Below are 18,439 nucleotides of genomic sequence, written 5' to 3' on the forward strand. Positions count from 1 at the left end.
ATGGCATTGAAGTTGTCTTGAGATTTTTGCTGCAAAACTTGACTTAAAAAATCAGTAATACTCATGATTTTCATCATTAAATGTAAAATAAATATAAATTGGAATGATATAATCATTTTAAAAGCAGTATTTGCATCCATGCGTTGAGAGTAAGTGGATCCTTCTTTTATTATGTGTTCAAGCACCGAGCAAGTGGCTCCAAATATTCGTAGTAGACTGCAAATAGAATAAAAATGAGAATCCCAATGAGAATCACCGGCTCGTTTGACAGTACCAATTTAGTTAGCTCATTTTCCACTTTCAAGTTCATCAATAGCTATCATATGTGCAATTTGTGTTGTCTGAGCAGCTTGCAATTCATTATGACGTTTACATGAAGTGCCCACCACATTGATAATGAAATTCAAATTTGAAAAAAACTCATGAATATAAACTACCTCTCTAGATGAAGTAACTAATGCTAACTGTAATTGGTAAACAAAACAATGAACATAGTATGCATATGGACAATCTTTAAGAAATAATGCTTGCAACCATTTCCATTCACTATACATATTACTAGCACCATCATATCCTTGCCCACAAATATTTTGAATATCAAGATAATGACGAGAAAGAACTGTAGATATTTCATTCTTCAGAGTCAATGCTGATGTATCTTTAACATGTACAAGATCAAAAAATTGTCCTTATATAAAACCATCATCATCAACAAATCTCAAGATTATAGCCATTTGCTCCCTCTTAGACTCATCTATTGCCTCATCAACAATAATGCAAAATTTAGAATTTTTAACATCTTTATGAATTTTATTTCTCACTTTCTTTGCAAGAACTTCCAAAATCTCTTTTTGAATTTTGGGTGAAGTATACTTTGGAGGTTTATGAGCATTTTCCAAAACAAGTTTTCCAACCTTGTCATTATACGAAGTCAAGAGTTTAATTATTTCAAGGAAATTACCTTGATCTTTTGACTTAGGAGTCTTATCATGATCTCTAAAGGTACATCCTTAAAATGCAAGCTATCGAATAACATCAATAGATGTTTTTACTCAGAGTTGATTGTTGAGAATTTGTTTGGAGTTTTGTGCATTCATTACTTTATAAATATGCTGTGATTGTTTTAACAAATCCTTACAAGATTTCATAGCATTATTATGATAAGAGCAAGGATCCTCCCCAATATAATTAAAAAAGGCACAATGTTTTCCATCATTAATCTTCTTCCAACTTCTAAATCTTATGACACTAAATACATCCCATCTAGAACGTCGAGATACTATTATTGTAAAAAGATAACAAGGTAAACAATATGCAACATCCTTTGATGGAAAATTATCTAGTCAAGATGCAAATTGTACAAACCAATAAGCTTGAAAGCGACGATGATGCTTTTCAGAACTAGAAAATGGATATTTTGAGAGACGTATCTGATATGGACCAATTTTCAATTAAGCTCTTCTTATTATTGAGGTATATGTGGAGACTGATTTTGGAGCTGAAAAAGGTATTTGCTAAAAGTTGGCTCGAGCCAAAGTTTGCTTGACATCGCTCGACATACCGCTCGAGCGAAGATCAAGTTCGAGAGTTCGCTCGAGTACCGCTCGACACTCCGCTCGAGCGAGACACAAACTCTAGTGTTCGCTCGACATTCCGCTCGAGCCAATGTTCATTTGACTGTTCTCGAGTTGGGCTCGACACTCTGCTCGAATGAAGTACGCAGTTTTTAGCAGATTTGGTTTTCAGCACCACTCACTATAAATATATCATATTAGACTTGTGTTGGACGGTCTCAAGCATATTTTGAGAGAGAACAACTGTCTTGTAAGTGCATATTGTGTGAGAGAGCTAAAAACCCTAGAGAGTGTGAGTTGAGATTAAATGATTATAATCTCTTCTGGTTAATAAGATTTCTGCAACTCTGTGGACGTAGGCAATTTTTCGAATCACATATATTGTGTGTCGTGCTCTTGATTGTGCTGCTTTTACTTTATTTGTCTTCGTTGGTGTGTGTGTTTTGCATAACATCTCACAACAACTGGTATCAAGAGCCAAAGTCGAATATGAAGGAGAATGATGGCTGGAGATAAAGTGAACGCACCCGGGATCGAGAAGTTTGACGACGTTGATTTTGGGTACTGGAAGATGCAGATTGAGGATTATCTCTATGGGAAGAGGCTCCACCTTCCATTGTTGGGAAAGAAGCCAGAGAGCATGACTGATGCTGAGTGGATCCTATTAGATTGACCGGTTCTAGGTCTTGTTCTGCTGACTTTGTCCAGAATAGTGGCACACAATGTTAGTAAGGAGAGAACCACAGTGGATCTCATGGCAACTTTGTCAGGTATGTATAAAAAGCCGTCTGCGAACAATAAGGTGCACTTGATGAATAAATTGTTCAATCTGAAGATATCTGAAGGTATGTCTGTAGCCCAACACTTGAATGAATTCAATACGATCACAAATCAATTATCTTCTGTAGAGATTGAGTTTGATGATGAGATCAGAGTGTTGATTCTATTGGCATCGTTATCAAATAGTTGGGAGGCCATGAGGATGGCTGTGAGTAGTTCAGCCGGTAAGGCAAAACTGAACTACGATGACATACGTGACATGGTACTTGCTGAAGAAGTACGTAGGAGAGACTTGGGTGAGTCCTCAGGTTCATGATCTGCCCTAATTGTTGACAATAGGGGCAGAGGACATGGCAGGTTAAGCTCCAAGAGTAGGGGAAATAACAAGATGAGATCTGGGCAGCAGATCACATGCTGGAGTTATGGCAAGCCGGGCCACATCAAGAGAAACTACAGGAATCAAGAACGTTCTAATGATGATGTTGTGAATGTAGTGACAGAAGAAATTCATGATGCCTTATTTCTTGCAGTTCACAATCCGATTGATGATTGGGTGTTGGATTTAGGGTCTTCGTTCCATAGCACCTCACATCGAGAAATCATGCATAATTATGTTGCTGGTGATTTTGGGAAGATGTATGCAGCTGATGGAGAGGCACTGGATGTAGTGGGAGTGGGTGATGTGCATATCACACTTCCAAATAGGAGCGTGTGGACTTTACAGCAAGTCAGACATGTTCCAAATCTGAAGAAAAACCTGATCTCTATGAGACAGTTTGATGACAATGGTTTTGCAGTAGCGTTCTCTGGAGGACCTTGGAAGATCACTAAGGGTGCGTTGGTCTTAGCGCATGGTAAGAGATCTAACTCTTTGTATTTAACAGCAGGGTTTAGTGATGTGCAGGAAAATATAATAGTGCAAAAAGGTAGGCTTGATCACGCGAAACATCTGAGGAAGCCAAAGGGAGTCAGTTTTGCCGTTCCTCATGAAAGCCTAGGAAAGTTAGCTAAGGTTGGCAAAATCGGTTCGAGACTGGATACTCTTGGTGTAGTGGGAGTTGTGAGTCGCCCTGTGGATTTGCTGACTAAGGGCGATATATGTGAAAGATTGAAGTCGGGCTTGACTTTAGTGCGTCTTCTAGCTTGAAGACGGAGCTGTGAGCTGCAAAGATGATATGGCTTGGTTGGAAATAGTGGCTGACATGTGGAGACCTAGTCTCCAAGTGAGAGATTGTTGAGGTATATGTGGAGACTGGTTTTGGAGCTGAAAAAGGTATTTGCTGAAAGTTGGTTCGAGCCAAAGTTCACTTGACATCGCTCGAGCGAAGATAAAGTTCGAGAGTTCGCTCGAGTCCCACTTGACACTCCGCTCAAGCCAATGTTCATTTGGTTGTTCGTTCGAATCGCTCTCGACACTCCGCTAGAGCAAAGTACGTAGTTTTTGCCAGATTTGTTTTCCAGCGCCATTCACTATAAATATATCATATTAGACTTGTGTTGGACGGTCTTAAGCATATTTTGAGAGAGAACAACTGTCATGTGAGTGCATATTATGTGAGAGAGCAAAAAGTCCTAGAGAGTGAGTTGAGATTGAGTGATTGTAATCTCATCTGGTTAATAAGATTTCTGCAGCTCTGTGGACGTAGGTAATTTGCCGAACCACGTATATTGTGTGTCGTGTTCTTGATTGTGTTACTCTTACTTTATTTGCCATCGTTGGTGTGTGTGTTTTGCATAACATCTCACAACACTTATTTCATCACGTTGATTGATTGGATATTCCTACATAGGGGGACGTAATCCTGGATCTCGTTGTAGAAAAGATATATCAATCTCTTTAGAAACAAGTGTTGACAATGTAAAATGAATCTTTTCAGACTCCACAATTGGAGAGTTAAGATCAGTATTTTCTTTAGTTTCAATCCATGGAATTTTAGAAGAATTTTTTGAAATATCAACTTCTTTTCTTTTGAAGAATGAGTTGATAGTTTTTAATTTAGACATAATTCATAAACCTAAATTTAAAATCAAATTGAAACATATAAAATAAAGCTAGATATATATGAATTCAATTACTCATGAAACATGAATTTAAAGTTAATCTTTAAGCCTAAAATAAATAACCATTCAATAGACATAATTACATATAAACCAAACCAAATAGTAATCAATCTATCTCAAAAAGAAAAAGAAAAATTCTAAACAAAAAATACAACTACATCAATACATAGAAGAAGGGGAAAAGTGAAAAAAAAAAACTTCAAAAACACTGCATCAATAGATTCAATACAATTATATATATGAAAGAAGAAGAAAAAAAAAGAAAAAAAAAAAAGAAAAGCCAAACCGTGTATCAAGCAATGGCGGAACTATCACTATGTATGTAGGCAGCTAGGCTATTATAATAGTGTGAGCTGCACTCTACACCAACACTTTGCTTCAAGACAAAACGTAAGCCCATGATCAAAAGCTCTCATTTTGGCCTTTTGGCCTTTTGGCATATAGTAAGGACAAGAGAATTTTATTTTAGCAGTAGAAAGTTAGAAATGATAGGCAGCAACGGGCAGAGGAGAAGAAAACCATCTGACTTTTTTTTTATTGATAGTAAAAACGTGTCATCATGTTATTGGATCCTTTTATTTTATGTGAGATGTATTTATTTATTTTATTTTTAAATCGGATTAAAGCTTTTTAAATTGGACTTATTAGTAATTAATATATAAGATCAAAATAATTTTGTAGTGGGGAGCCGATATAATTTTTTAGAGAGGGGACCAAAACAAGATGAGATTAATATCATCCTATTAAATCATGAAAAATTAATATGTATTCTTTTTTTTCAAACTTTTGGAGGGGGGGGGGGGGGGGGGGGGGGGGCTCACCCTACCCATTCATAGTTCCGTCACTGGATTATACAAAAGCAAACTTATAAAAAGTTTACACTTTATATTTATCCATGTATATGTACATAAGAATTTGCCCTAATGCAGTCACTTAGTAACTTATCAACGTATGTATGTATATATGTATATTTGTATGTCTTTACCTCATTGGGGAAACCATTGGAAATAGAATAATTTTTCTCATTAGTTATTATTCACTACCCCACACCCTATGAAAAAAAAAGTTGTCAGGTGTGGGGTGTGGGGTGAATAGTGGTTGATGTATAACATTGTTCTTGGAAATTACCGCAGCAAGGGTTTTGAGGTTCTGTTTGTGGGTTTTCTTTCTTTTGAGGTATTTTTGTGGACGAAGACTTTATGAAATTCGATTGTTTTTAGAAATAAGGAACTTTTAGCTATGAGAACATGCAAGTGTTTTGACAATTTTAAGTATAAAATATAAAATTCAAAATATTTTAATAGTAAATAATTATTTTATCAAAGGGATGGTGAGGTGATTTTAGATGATCTAAGTTGATAGTGAATAAAGTTCCCATTGATGATGTTTTGAATGCAAATGAGTTGAGATATGTATTTGAATGTATGAAATAGGTTGAGATGAATTTAACTTATTTTATGAGAAGTTAAAAAGTAAACTCAAATGGATTGATATCACTTTAACAACTAAAAACATTCAAAAGATATGACTCTCACTTATTCAAAAAAGATATAGCTCTCCTAACTTAAAATGAGATAGTTAATTTATGTACATTATCAAATATATAAATAAAGAGAAGTGCTACATGCACAAAAAAATTATATAAAATTAAACCCACAAATTGACATGTTTTCATGTGATCAGTTAAATTTACTTTACAATAAAAATAATTTTACAATTTGACGTACCACATTACCCCACATCAGTTTGTGGGTTTACTTTTGTGTAACTTTTTTGTGGCTAGAGTATTTCTCAAATGGATATACTTTTGAATACACTATACTTTTTTCTATGCAATCTTGGGGTTGGTTTTTAGGGTCTTCTTGGTAAATGTTTTCTCTTTGATATTAGTAACAGTGATTTGCTTTTTTTGTACTTTTTGTTTAAGTTACGGAAAAACCTGAATACATGCATTTTTGTGCACCCCTTGCACACGAAATGTGACCTGAAAAAAAATTAAACTCTGTGTTTTGGTGTGGGACTAAGAGAAACGTCGCCCTCTTTCATCCATTCTCTTGTAGCATCCCTCCCCTTCTCTTCTTCTCCAATCTCATTTTTTTGGAGTTTCCTCTATTGTCGTAGTGAATGGATCAAGATCTTTCTTGCAACGCAGTGATACTGCTTCTTGGACCATCCTTTTTCCCTGTGAAATCCTTGATCTTGTGGACCTTGGAGATGAAACGGACACCGAATGGTCATTAGCTCCGATGACAACTTGTAATTGAGGTGGTGGCTTTAGAGGCTTAATCTTTCGAAGTTGAAGTCCACAACTTCCATCTCCATTATTGGATTAATTGGCTTTGTGTGCTTGAGGGTTTGTGGTTGTTTGATCGAGAAGGTGAAGTATGATCGCACTGTGAGGATTTATACTGTATGCACTTTGTGTGTGTGTGTGTGTGTGAGAGAGAGAGAGAGAGAGAGAGAGAGAGAGGATATAAAGGAGAGAGAGGAAGAATAGGGGTTAGTGTATTTCCCGTCAAGTTTAGACGGACAAACGAGACAAATAGCGAGTTTCCCTTCGAGTGCAAGAAGCGGAGGAGAGCAGTGGACTGACTCAACTCAAGTCTGTCGACTGCAAAAATTTGGGAGAGATTTGGGGGTAGTCCGTCGTCTTCGTATTTTTCAATTTTTTGTTTCTAAAATAAAACAACTGCTAACGTGGCAGAATGCTACGTCAGCGATATGCACAAAGGGTGTGACGCCCTCGACCTTGACGTATGCTTTGGTGGAAGTCATGACACCGGGATGATGACCACACAGGTAAAAAATCCCAAGCCATCACTCCTCAGGTGGGGCTGGTCCCTTCTACTTATACTCATCATTTGTATCAAAGTCTATGATTCTATGAAACAGAACTGTAAGTAGGAAACCATAATGAGATTTTGCAATCTCAGTACATAAATTAGCAGAGCGACAACCAAGAGTTTCAAGTATGAAATTATACAAACAAACAATGCACAACAGTCATGGAAGCAATACCCCAAAATTTCCATTTTTACAACCATCCCCAAAAATGCATTTATTAGGACCACTCACGCCAAAAACCCCTTTTGTACCCAAAAATAAATCTATTTATTACGCATGCACCATGGTCTCCCCTATGGACTATGTGCATACCCTAGCTCCCTTTGTCACACCATGGATAATGATCGTGCATGTGACTTCGTAATGAGTGATGCCCAACTCTGCACCTGACGCGTACGTGACTAGGTATCCTCTAGCCCATTCCACTGGAGAGGCAATAAAGTCAGCATGAGAGCGTTACCATCTTGTTCGAGCCCGTTGTCGCCCGACGACAAGTCAGGGGACGTCATTCAATTTACTAAGCTCTCGAGTGACCAGAGGAGCTCCACTGAGATAATATCCCATCTTGGCTTGCGATCATGATACGTACACACCCACAAAATATTACCAAGATACGAAAATCTAGTTTTCAATTTTATTAGCACATCATACAACATAGAACCGTTGAATAAATCATGGCAGATATCAGTAACAATAATATGTAGATACATGAGAGACAGTTTATTGGATGACATGGTATATATCACAACAGTCACACAATAAGACAACAATCACAAATCCACAGTTTCACAAACCCAAACTACACGCGTTTCTCATTTTCCATTCGACCCTCGGCCCAAATTCCGACAACAACTGCGTCAAATAATCCCAACACTTTCCGCAGGCCCAAGGCCCTTCTCAAACACAACTAGATTGCAACGAAGTTTGCAATAATTTCACGTTATAAATTCAAGGGTTGCACTGGAGAGTTTCTTACAATGCAGAAGGCAAATATTCTAGATGATCGCACGTGATGGTTTATGGTGCCCTGCAATTGAACGAGCACGCACGTCGCTACACGAATGGACAAAGTTGGTTAGACTAAAACTGAACACGCTAAAAAATGAAACACAAGGCAAGAGGCATAAAGGCTTACTGTTGTGGCGTCTAAAGGGGCGGAGCATCGCGGGGTTGTGGCGGCAGTGATGCAACTGGGTAGAACAGAGACTAAAATGGGATTCTTTTTAAAAGTGACAGATCTGAGGAAGGAAAAAGGGTGAGCGAAGGAAAACTCGCGACGGAGGGTGGTGGTGGCGCGCAATGGAGTAGATCCCAAAGGGGGATTTTGGCCTCGGGTTGGCATGGATCAGAGGGGAAAAATACCTAGCAGAGGGGGAAGGGGTCGGACGACCACTACAAGGTTGTTGGAAGTGGGGTGGCCCACGATGGCGCTAGGGCAAAATCTCCTAAATCTACGGGGTTGCGGCTCAGATGATGGGGAAGGCGAATGGAGGAGGCTTGAGGGAGGATGAGAGACTTGGATGTGATTTTCGAGTGAAGGAGGCAAGGCCTATTTATAGGTCGTGGTTTGGGGCTCAACGGATGTAGCTGCGGCTACGATTGGAGGTGCGAGACGATGGGAGGACCACAAGCATCACATGTGTGGCGCTCGGTGGGTTGTGGGCAGCGGTGGCAAGCCCTTTTCATGGCTGAAGCTTCACGGGTTAGAGAGAGAGAGAGAGAGAGAGAGAGAGAGAGAGTGAGTGAGTGCCGCGAATTGGATGGAGCGGAGGTGGTGCAGGTGACGGTGGTGGTGGCCCGTGCTTGACGTACGCATGGTGAAGGCACAACGGTGGCTGGGGGCAGTGAGGGCTCACAGGTGCCAAAAGAGGAGGAAGAAAAGAAAAAGAAAGAAAGAAGGAAGAATAAGAAGCAGGGTGTCGTGATGCAGGGAAAAAGAAGGAAAATATTAGGGTTTTACCCTTAAGCTACAAAATGACGTGTTTTAGGGAGGTGGAAAAACTTACCCAGCAACCAACCAAACAATGTCGTTTTGGTGGAAAGGTTGGGCTTCCTTGCTAGCACATGGGCTGGGCCTGTTTTATTCCCTTCACAAGCCTAGGTTCAGTCCATAACAATCCAAGAAAGAAAAATAACTCACAAACAAACACTTGGGCTTAGAATTCCCATAAAGAAAATAATAAAAATAAAATAAAATAAAACACACTAATTTTTGAGATCTCGCAAAGGGTGGGTGAAATTGCCTGGTTGCAGGAGAATTGTTAAGTTAATGGTTTGGCTTTTAGTCCTATTTATTGTGTTATGGTTGTAGAGAAAGCATGCATATGTCACAAATATCTTATCATTTCCTATTGTTATTATTACTGTCAAATTATATATAAAAGATATTCACAAAAATTCAAAGTTTATTAAAAATTAAATAGCTCTTTTGAATAATAAATGGGATGTTCCTAATATAAAACGTAACTCAATGATAAATTCGAGCACGACTCACTACAACATAATTGAACAAATATTGACTATTCACTGTGGTTCGAAATGCCACAATTGTTTATGCTCCTAATTCAAATTAAACAGTACACTTAAAATAATATTTTAGCCAGTATCCTATAATTTAAAAAAAAAAACTTGAATAAATTACCCAAAAAGGACCTAACTATTGCATTTTGATCGTTTGCATGTTGGTTATGATTGCATTGTTAAGATGGATAAAAATAGGCTATGAGATATCATCTAAATGATTAGGTCTTGAACGATGGTATATATAGATGATTACGAGTAATTATTAGATAGGTTCGGATTACGGACACGTAGTACTACTTTCAACATATCGTAAGATAATATATTATTATAAATTAATATTCATATCAGTATTATTTTTAATATATATCATGGATGTTGTGATAGTTTGTGATGATTAATGTAAAATAAGAATAATTCTATATAACTGTAAAGTGTGTAACTGCTGCATAATCATTTTGAAAATGAGTGAGATTTATTACTAAAAAATTAATTTTTTTATATGAATCTTAAATTTTATTCATTTTTTTAAAATAATTATGTCACAGTTATACAATTCACGATTATAAATATATTTTCTCATAAAATAAATAAAACTTATCACGTCTATCTAACACGATATATTTAACATTCTTTTTGTAATCTTTTGTAGGTGTAGCATTTATGGTCTTTTGAAAATTTATTCAATAATTGCAAACAATATAATTAATCAGATATTGGCTGTCAAAGTTTTATACTTTAGTACCGCTCAATTTACAACTTGGGCACGCCAAGTATCATCAACAATATGTGCATAACATATTCTTTCAATATTCTTTTCTTTTTTGAGGTTAAAGTGTGACAAAATTCTTTGATAATATTCATCACTAATCGTACATACTTGGGCACGCCAAGTATCATCAACAATATGCTCATGATGACCAAGGACAACTATATTCTATTATGGATAAAAAGATAAAGTATCGCAACCATCCAGCTTGATACTTGTCCAAACTTCGAAGTAATTGATATATACTCCTCCACCATCAAGCCATTCTTTGCAAAAGTCATAGGTGGAAAATGTAGATGGGACATTCTTCATCATCTATTAATTGGGTAGAGACATTTGTGTCAATGCATAATCATCTTTAAATTAAAACTAAAAAAAATGCTCTATCAACATGCTGGGTTAGAAAAAATTTTAAAACAAACATAGTAAATAAACCTGAAAATATGAAAAAAAGAGAACGACTAATCTACGGACCTCCCCCCCCCCCAAAAAAAAAAAAAATTACTTCAAAGGGTGCGGCAGGGTAGCCCGCACTACCCAAGTAGAGCTAGGGCATTGTAGGACGGGCTGTCCAGCCCTATCATTTTGGAGTATGACCCAAATGTGGTTAGACCTTCCTTTGAGACGTTACAAATAGTATTAGAGCTTATCTTGATTATATGTACAGTGAAACTAGAGTCATGATACTTATGATCGAATGGCCCGAGGTGGACGACGAAAATTTAAGGAAAGAAAATTGTAATATCTCATACTGACTAATAAGTGCAAGTGGTGTCTAGGATCTCACATTATTTGGACGGGAATAGTTCTTGCTCTTTATAATAATTTCATTGAAGTTCTAATTATACCATTAACATGGAGTTGCTTTTAGAGTTTGGGCCAGGTAGCTTAGCCCTCCCTTGAGAATTACATTTTGACTATCAATATCAATTAAATGGGATACAAGACAAAGTCTAAACTGTCAAATATTGATAGACTTTATAAATTATTACTACATAATAACTTTGACGTATTACAAGTTAGGAATATTTGGAAAATTTTAATAAGTATCTACCATTTTTCCTTTGAGAATTTAATTATTTGTAGCAAGAGGCCGGTAATGTCTAGATGTTGGCTACCAATGTTTTATATTTTAAGGCCTCCACTTTACAATTTGTGCAAGCAAAGTATCATCAACACCATACTATTCAGTGCATATGTAATCAGGCCTTATTTTCTTCAACGAGACGAAAGAGTGAAAAAAAGCTCAAAGAATGGTTTGGGGACCAGATGAGTTGAGAGTTATGTGAATAATATATAATAAAATTATTTGTAAATAATAATAAAATAGTTTACATTAAGATGTTTTATTAGGCTTTGAGAAAAAAGAAAAAATTGAATAAAAATCTTATAAATTTAAAATATTATTAGAATATAATTTTTTATATTTTGTTTAGAAGTTTAAAAAAATTATAACGATTAAGTTATGATTAGATGAAAAAATTAAAATTTTAAAATTAAAAAATATTTATATTTGTGTGATATTTAGAAAAAAACTTTAAAAAAATAAAAAATTGAGATGAAGGTTCCCAATCACACAGTTCGTTTATTTTCTTCGAAAGAACGAAAAAAGCTGTACTCCAAGAATCTTTTAAGTGCTTTAGTTAATCTCATCGAAAGTAAAGTATTAAAAAAAAGGATAGATCTAAGAAATATTATTGGAATAGTACTTTACGTGGCCAATAAGACAAGAAATGATACTTGGCGGACCCCATTATTATATTATATATACATAGTAGAGTTGAATGCTATACATATCATCATCATTCATGATAACCTTTATTTTACAAATCATATAGATGAAAGCCGATTAAAGTGGGGCTGAACTGGGAAGCTGCTTTCATTAATTTGTTGCTGTGAGTATTGATGGTTAATATTACATGCTTTGTATTTATATATATATATATATATGCAGCTTTTTTCCAAATAATTTTTGGTAATTAACTTAATTTTATATGCCAGGAAATTAGCTGACAGCAAGACCTACAGAATACGAGTACTAGAGAACAAGCTAGCCATCCATCATTCATCAGAGGTTCAAACCACATTCATCCAATCTGAAAATCTGATCCCATTTTCCAGGTACGAATAATTTGAAAGGACAAAAAAAATAATGCATGAGAATACCAACATTGTGTATGTATGTATATATAGGTTTGCAGTCATGACTACTTTAAAGAATTTCTCTCTATTTATTATTTGTTGTGTGTAATATATATATAGAGAGGCCAATGGAGAATATTCAACATTTCAACCACCGTCATCCCCTGACATTAGTCCTCCTTAACGCAGTGGATGATGATCTTCGTCGCTGTGAAATATGCTTTGAAATAATAAAACGGGTTTCTGATGATGGTTACGGATGCAAAGAGTGCGGTTTCTACATACATAAGTCATGTGCTGTATTTCCCTATGAATTGCAGCATCCCTCACATCCCAAACATTGTCTTCTCCTCGAACTACATCGTTACGAACATTGTGCTAATTGCAACTCCTATAAGTTCGATTTTAAATATAAGTGTCCTCATTGTCATGAGTTTTATCTTTGTTCTGAATGTGCATTTCTACCGCTCACCAAAAAAGCTGAAAATCACGACCACCCATTGACCCTTATAGAGAAATTCTCGTCATTCATGTGTGATCTTTGTTTGAAGGGAGACAATGGCATGCCTTACTTTTGTCTCACCTGTTCATTTATGGTCCACTCAAAATGTACATCTTTACCATTGATTGAATGGTCGCCCACCATACAAGCTGCAATTCACAGCCATTCATTGACCCGTCATAAAAAAAAATTTTCATTCACTTGCGGTGCTTGTGGGAATGAAGGCAAGGATGCATTTTACTTTTGTGCCACTTGTTTATTTGTGGCCCACCTAGATTGTGCCCTTTCACCATCAATCGTCGAAGTAAAAAGGCACAAGCACCCTCTCAATCTCATCTACTCTCTTCCAGCCGACCAATCCAAACGTAGAGTTGTGTGCCAGATATGTGCTAAGACGGTGGACACGAACTACTGGCTCTACTGTTGCTCAAGCTGCGATTTTGTTGCTCACCTTCATTGTGCTACAACGGAAGAAGAAATAGATAGTCCATTTATGCGGAAATCTAAAGAAGATCACAATAATAAATCTATTGACTTATTACATGCATATATTGTCAAAAAGACCAAACCAGAAGGAGACGGAACTGAAATACATACAGAAATCAAGCATTTCAGTCATGAGCATGACTTACAACTCACCGATCATGGGTCTGGGATCGACAAAAAGTGCGATGGGTGCATTAGGTCTATCTTTCCTCCATTTTATGAATGTGCTCAATGTGGATTCTTTCTTCACAAATCGTGTGTTGAATTACCAACAGAATTGCGAAGCTCACTTCATCAACACCCCCTCAAGCTCTGCTCAAGATCAGAACAAGATCAGGAATTTGAGTGTGATGCTTGTGGGCTTCTTTGTAACGGCTTCGATTATCGTTGTGTCAAATGCAATTTTGACCTTGATGTCCAATGCAGTTTAATCCCTGATATCCTTACACATCCTTGTCACGAACATGACCACCAACTAATTCTTGCTAGCTCATCAGAAGCCAAAACGTGTAGTGCTTGTGGATCAGAGGGAAGAAACAATTTTAGTTGTGTTGATTGTGAATTCACTTTAGACTTCAAGTGTTTGACACAACCGCATACGATGAACTACAAGAAACATGATCATCCATTTACACTTTGTTCTACTTCAGAAGATGACTCTGGTGAATGTTACTGTGATATTTGTGAAGAAAAGCGAGATCCAAAGTGTTGGTTCTATTATTGTGCTGATTGTAGTTATCCTGCTCATCCTGGATGCATTCTCGGAAAATACCCAAATTTCAATTGGGAAAGAATTCTTATCTCCTTCCCACAAAGAACTTTTAAAAGAGCTTTTCACCAAAATCCTCTTACTGTGGTTCTGAAGACATTTGATCGATGCTCGGTATGTGGTGAATTAATTTTAGGAGAGTTAGCTGAGGAATGTGCCGAGTGTAATTTAATTATTCACGAAAAGTGCGTACTAGTAAAAAATTGAGAGAGTGACAATAGTATGGTTGGTATTTACATGTAATAGGAATTAGATGGAGAATTGTTGTAAAGATCAGTACTTCATGTGTATTCATGACTTATTACTTTCTTGTTGAAAATAAATTAAACTTGATTTGAAATATAAACAGTTACAAGTATTGTTGAATAAATATTTAGTGGTCGGTAATTATGACATGCAACACTAGGATTGATGATCAGGACATATATATATATATATATATAGTACTCGTGTTAGCAATCCCATTTTATAGATAAGAGAAATGATGATATATAGATGTTTATGCAAAAACATGCATTGAGCCTGAAGTTGGTCATCTTCCAGATTCAACCAATATTAACATATATAGAATTAATTCAGGAAATCACAACCACATTTAACATTGAAAATTAAAAGAGCATGTGCAAGGCTGCAAGCAATTTTGCTAAGATATTCAAGAACTCATGACCTTTGTATCCGACTAATTACTCTGCTATTTAGTACCCATTAGTTAAGTTGCGGATCATGATCAACAAAATCACTTGAATTTAATTGAAGAAGTCACTCGATCTGTCATTTCCATGTTTAACTTTAATTCGTCCGTCTACACCTATTTACTCGAATTAAACCCATGACTAATTGGCTCAAACTGTCCCCTTTCCAGTTGTTTGATCGAGAAATTGGTTGTATTTGATGTGAGTTAATTTACGTCTTGTTTAAGTTAATATTGAAGTTTAATTATTTGTTTAAGTTTCATTTTTCCCAGCATGAAATAAATAATTGCCTGAAATAATCTGATCAGGGTAATGTTTTATATAAAACAATACTAATAAGATGGTGGACTCATTCTCAAAAGCATTGTGGTAGAATAATACACAATCTGCATAGTTTCCAAGCTTAGTAGTTGAAATGAAACTAATCACTTGTTAAAAAAATTGAAATGAAATTAATGATCACCAACTGACTGCTAAAATGTCTGCAAAGTTCTTGGAGACGAGAGATGAACGGATTGCCAGATTTTTGTGGATTGCCAGTTCATATTTTGAACATTTTTCTAACCATCATGTCATGTTTCTTAATTTTGTTGCCAATGGTTCAAGAATTTATAATGCTTCTTATTAATTTCCCAATTTAATGGGGAGTGAACAAACTGCTTTTTTCCCCTGTAAGCATGAAATTATTGCAGGAAATTATATTTAGTCCTTTTTCTCCTGAGAGTGAGGATGCACGAGATCTGAGAGAGAGGAAGGATTTCCCGCTGCGTTTTCTTCTTTTTCAGATGGAGCTTGAATGATTTGTTGTCAATTTGCTTATTGACAGACTTGGGATCTGTTACATAAAAGTAGAATATTTTGCGATGGAATGTTATAATTACAGCTGCTTGGATAATTTAAAGTTTCGTCAATCTTCATTAATAACTTTTCTAGATTCCTTGGAAAGGAGCAAGATTGAAAAAAAATAAACCCAAAATCCTTTTGAAGTAAAATTGCAAAAGTAGTTAAGAGTACAACAATTTCAATTCAATTGCACTGTGCCCCCGAGTTTTAGCAATCCTTCTATGTGCCATCAGCTCTCTAGCCAGCTTTGCTTCTTGCCATTTACCAACCCTAGCATATATATTGGAAAGAAGAACATAAACTCCGCTACCCTGAGGTTCCAACTCTGTTATACGGCTTCTCAATTGATCAGCTAGATTCACATTTCCATGAATCTCACAGCCATTTAAAAGAGCACCCCATATGGCAATATTTGGTTGGGTTGGCATTTTCTCCACTAACCTCTCTGCCTTTTCGAAGTGGCCTGCTCGGCTCAAGAGATCAACCATGCAACCATAGTGCTCTACTGTTGGCTCTATGCTGTAATCATCTGCCATTGAAGTGAAGTGTCTCTGACCTTCTTCTACCAACCCAAGATGGCCACATGCAGATAGAACCCCAATGTATGTGATCTTGTCAGGGATTACATTAGGATCCTCTTGCATTCTCTTGAAAGTAGCTAGAGCTTCCTCTGCATGCCCGTGCATAGCTAAACCAATTATCATGCTCGTCCATGCAATCGCGTCTTTCTTTTGCAATTCACAAAAGATCTTGTGCGAACTTCTTGCATCTCCAACTTTGGCATACATGTCTAACAGGGCAGTTCCAACAGCAATATCCTTGACGATGTTGGTCTTCAATACAAATGAATGAATATTTTGTCCCAATGCCAAAGCCCCCAAATGAGCACAGACACCTATGCCGCTCAGAAAGGTAGCTGTGTCCGGCTGAAACCCACCAATCATCATGTCGCGAAACAGACCTAGTGCCTCCTCAACCCTGCCATACTGATTATAAGCACCAACCATGGAATTCCATACAACCAAGCTTTTTTTAGGCATTTTGTTGAACAGCTTCCTTGCGTATCCGAAGCTACCACATTTTGCATACATATCTATAATAGCAGTTGCAAGTATCACATTGAAATTCGAGTCTGATTCAAAGGGATCATATCCCAGTTGGCAGACACGACTGTGAACCCATTTTCCAGAATCTATATCTCTACTATGAGAGCATGCAACTAATACATTAACCAAGGTTATTTCATTAGGCTCTACACCCCAAAACTCCATGTCTTTATACAACTCAATTGCCTTCCTTGGCCAACCGTTATTAACATACCCAGAAATCAAACTAGTCCAAGCCACCACATTCCACTTAGGAATAGCATCAAACACTTTCAATCCTGCTACCATATCTGCACAGGATACATACATATTTAGTAAACCACAGGACGCATACATATCCAATTCAAACCCAGTTTTCAAAATTCGACAATGAATGCATTTCCCGTGATGTGGATTTGTAACTACTGAACATGCTTTGAGCACAAAAGGGAACGTAAAATGGTCCGGTGAGTAACCTCTTCGCTGCATTTCTCTATACATATGCACAGCCTCATCTGGATTGTTGCTGTTTGAGTAAGTTTTGATCATAGAGTTCCAAATGTATGCACTAGGCACTTCAATTTGGCTAAAAACTGACTCTGCATAATCGAGGTCTCCAGCTTTGGGATTCGCGCAAAAATCAATAAGCCTGCTCAAGGGTATCACATATTTTATCACTGATGTAGTGATCATCAGCCCATGTAGTTGTCTCAACTCAGTCATGGTTTTGCATTTGTCTAACAAAGGCAGGATGGCGTTGTAGTGTTTCATCATGGGCTTCTTTGTTTCAACTCAGCCGCCACAACTGCCAACAGGATTCGCAGAAATAGGCGTGACCCATGTCACATTGCTTGGAACTGGACGAGAAAACCTGTAACATACGGCAGCCATTGTTCGACTCCCTCTCTTCTAGGGTAACATGACCGAATTGTTGGCTTACGGCGGCCATTGTTTGACTCCAAATCGAACATGTCGAACACCCTCTTCTCCCTCTGCGATTTCAAAACACAACAACCGACTTTCACAGCACCGTAGCCTTTCTTTCCTCAAACCGAGACATCACAGATTTTCCCAGCCAAGCCTCCTCGCCGGAAGACACCCAGAAACAGCCGACCGGCCACTCCAAATGTATGCACTAGGCACTTCAATTTTGCTTTCTCATATCCTTTATTTAATACTTTATCATACCACAATGTTAAAAATTACTGTTTGATGTTTCTCGACCCATATTATTTTACGTTTGGTTTCGATTTAATGACATCGAATGAGATGTTTTATTAAAATTTAAATAAAATAATTTGATAAAATAATTTTTTAATAATTTAAAATTTAAAAAAATTAAATTATTTATTATATTTTATATATGAAATTG

General features: G+C 36.8%; 2 protein-coding genes across 4 annotated transcripts; one reads left to right on the forward strand and one right to left on the reverse strand.

Annotated features, from left to right (window-relative positions):
- The first annotated feature begins 12,353 nt into the window (after positions 1-12,353).
- Positions 12,354-14,738, forward strand: LOC108983817. 2 transcript variants are annotated; one of them, XM_018955584.2, is made up of 3 exons: positions 12,354-12,443; positions 12,550-12,669; positions 12,811-14,738. In XM_018955584.2, the coding sequence occupies exon 3, from the start codon at positions 12,819-12,821 to the stop codon at positions 14,652-14,654; it is 1,836 nt and encodes a 611-aa protein (XP_018811129.1). In that variant the 5' UTR covers positions 12,354-12,443; positions 12,550-12,669; positions 12,811-12,818; the 3' UTR covers positions 14,655-14,738. The 2 variants fall into 2 exon arrangements, with proteins under 2 accessions (XP_018811129.1, XP_035538646.1); XM_035682753.1 differs by having other exon boundaries at positions 12,880-14,738.
- Positions 14,739-16,025: 1,287 nt separating this feature from the next.
- On the reverse strand, positions 16,026-18,216 carry LOC109019387 (putative pentatricopeptide repeat-containing protein At3g05240). 2 transcript variants are annotated; one of them, XM_019001668.2, is made up of 2 exons: positions 17,544-18,216; positions 16,026-17,378 (listed from the first exon to the last, which is right to left on the reverse strand). In XM_019001668.2, the coding sequence occupies exons 1-2, from the start codon at positions 17,839-17,841 to the stop codon at positions 16,144-16,146; spliced, it is 1,533 nt and encodes a 510-aa protein (XP_018857213.2). In that variant the 5' UTR covers positions 17,842-18,216; the 3' UTR covers positions 16,026-16,143. The 2 variants fall into 2 exon arrangements, with proteins under 2 accessions (XP_018857213.2, XP_035538647.1); XM_035682754.1 differs by having other exon boundaries at positions 16,026-18,216.
- Between the last annotated feature and the right edge of the window lie 223 nt (positions 18,217-18,439).

The sequence above is a fragment of the Juglans regia genome, chromosome 11, assembly GCF_001411555.2.
Source record: "Juglans regia cultivar Chandler chromosome 11, Walnut 2.0, whole genome shotgun sequence".
Lineage (NCBI taxonomy): Eukaryota > Viridiplantae > Streptophyta > Magnoliopsida > Fagales > Juglandaceae > Juglans > Juglans regia.

Excerpts from the sequence above, each read along its gene's own strand:
- LOC108983817 (XM_018955584.2), top strand. The coding sequence starts at position 12,819 with ATGGAGAATATTCAACATTTCAACCACCGTCATCCCCTGACATTAGTC.
- LOC109019387 (XM_035682754.1), bottom strand. The coding sequence starts at position 17,841 with ATGATGAAACACTACAACGCCATCCTGCCTTTGTTAGACAAATGCAAA.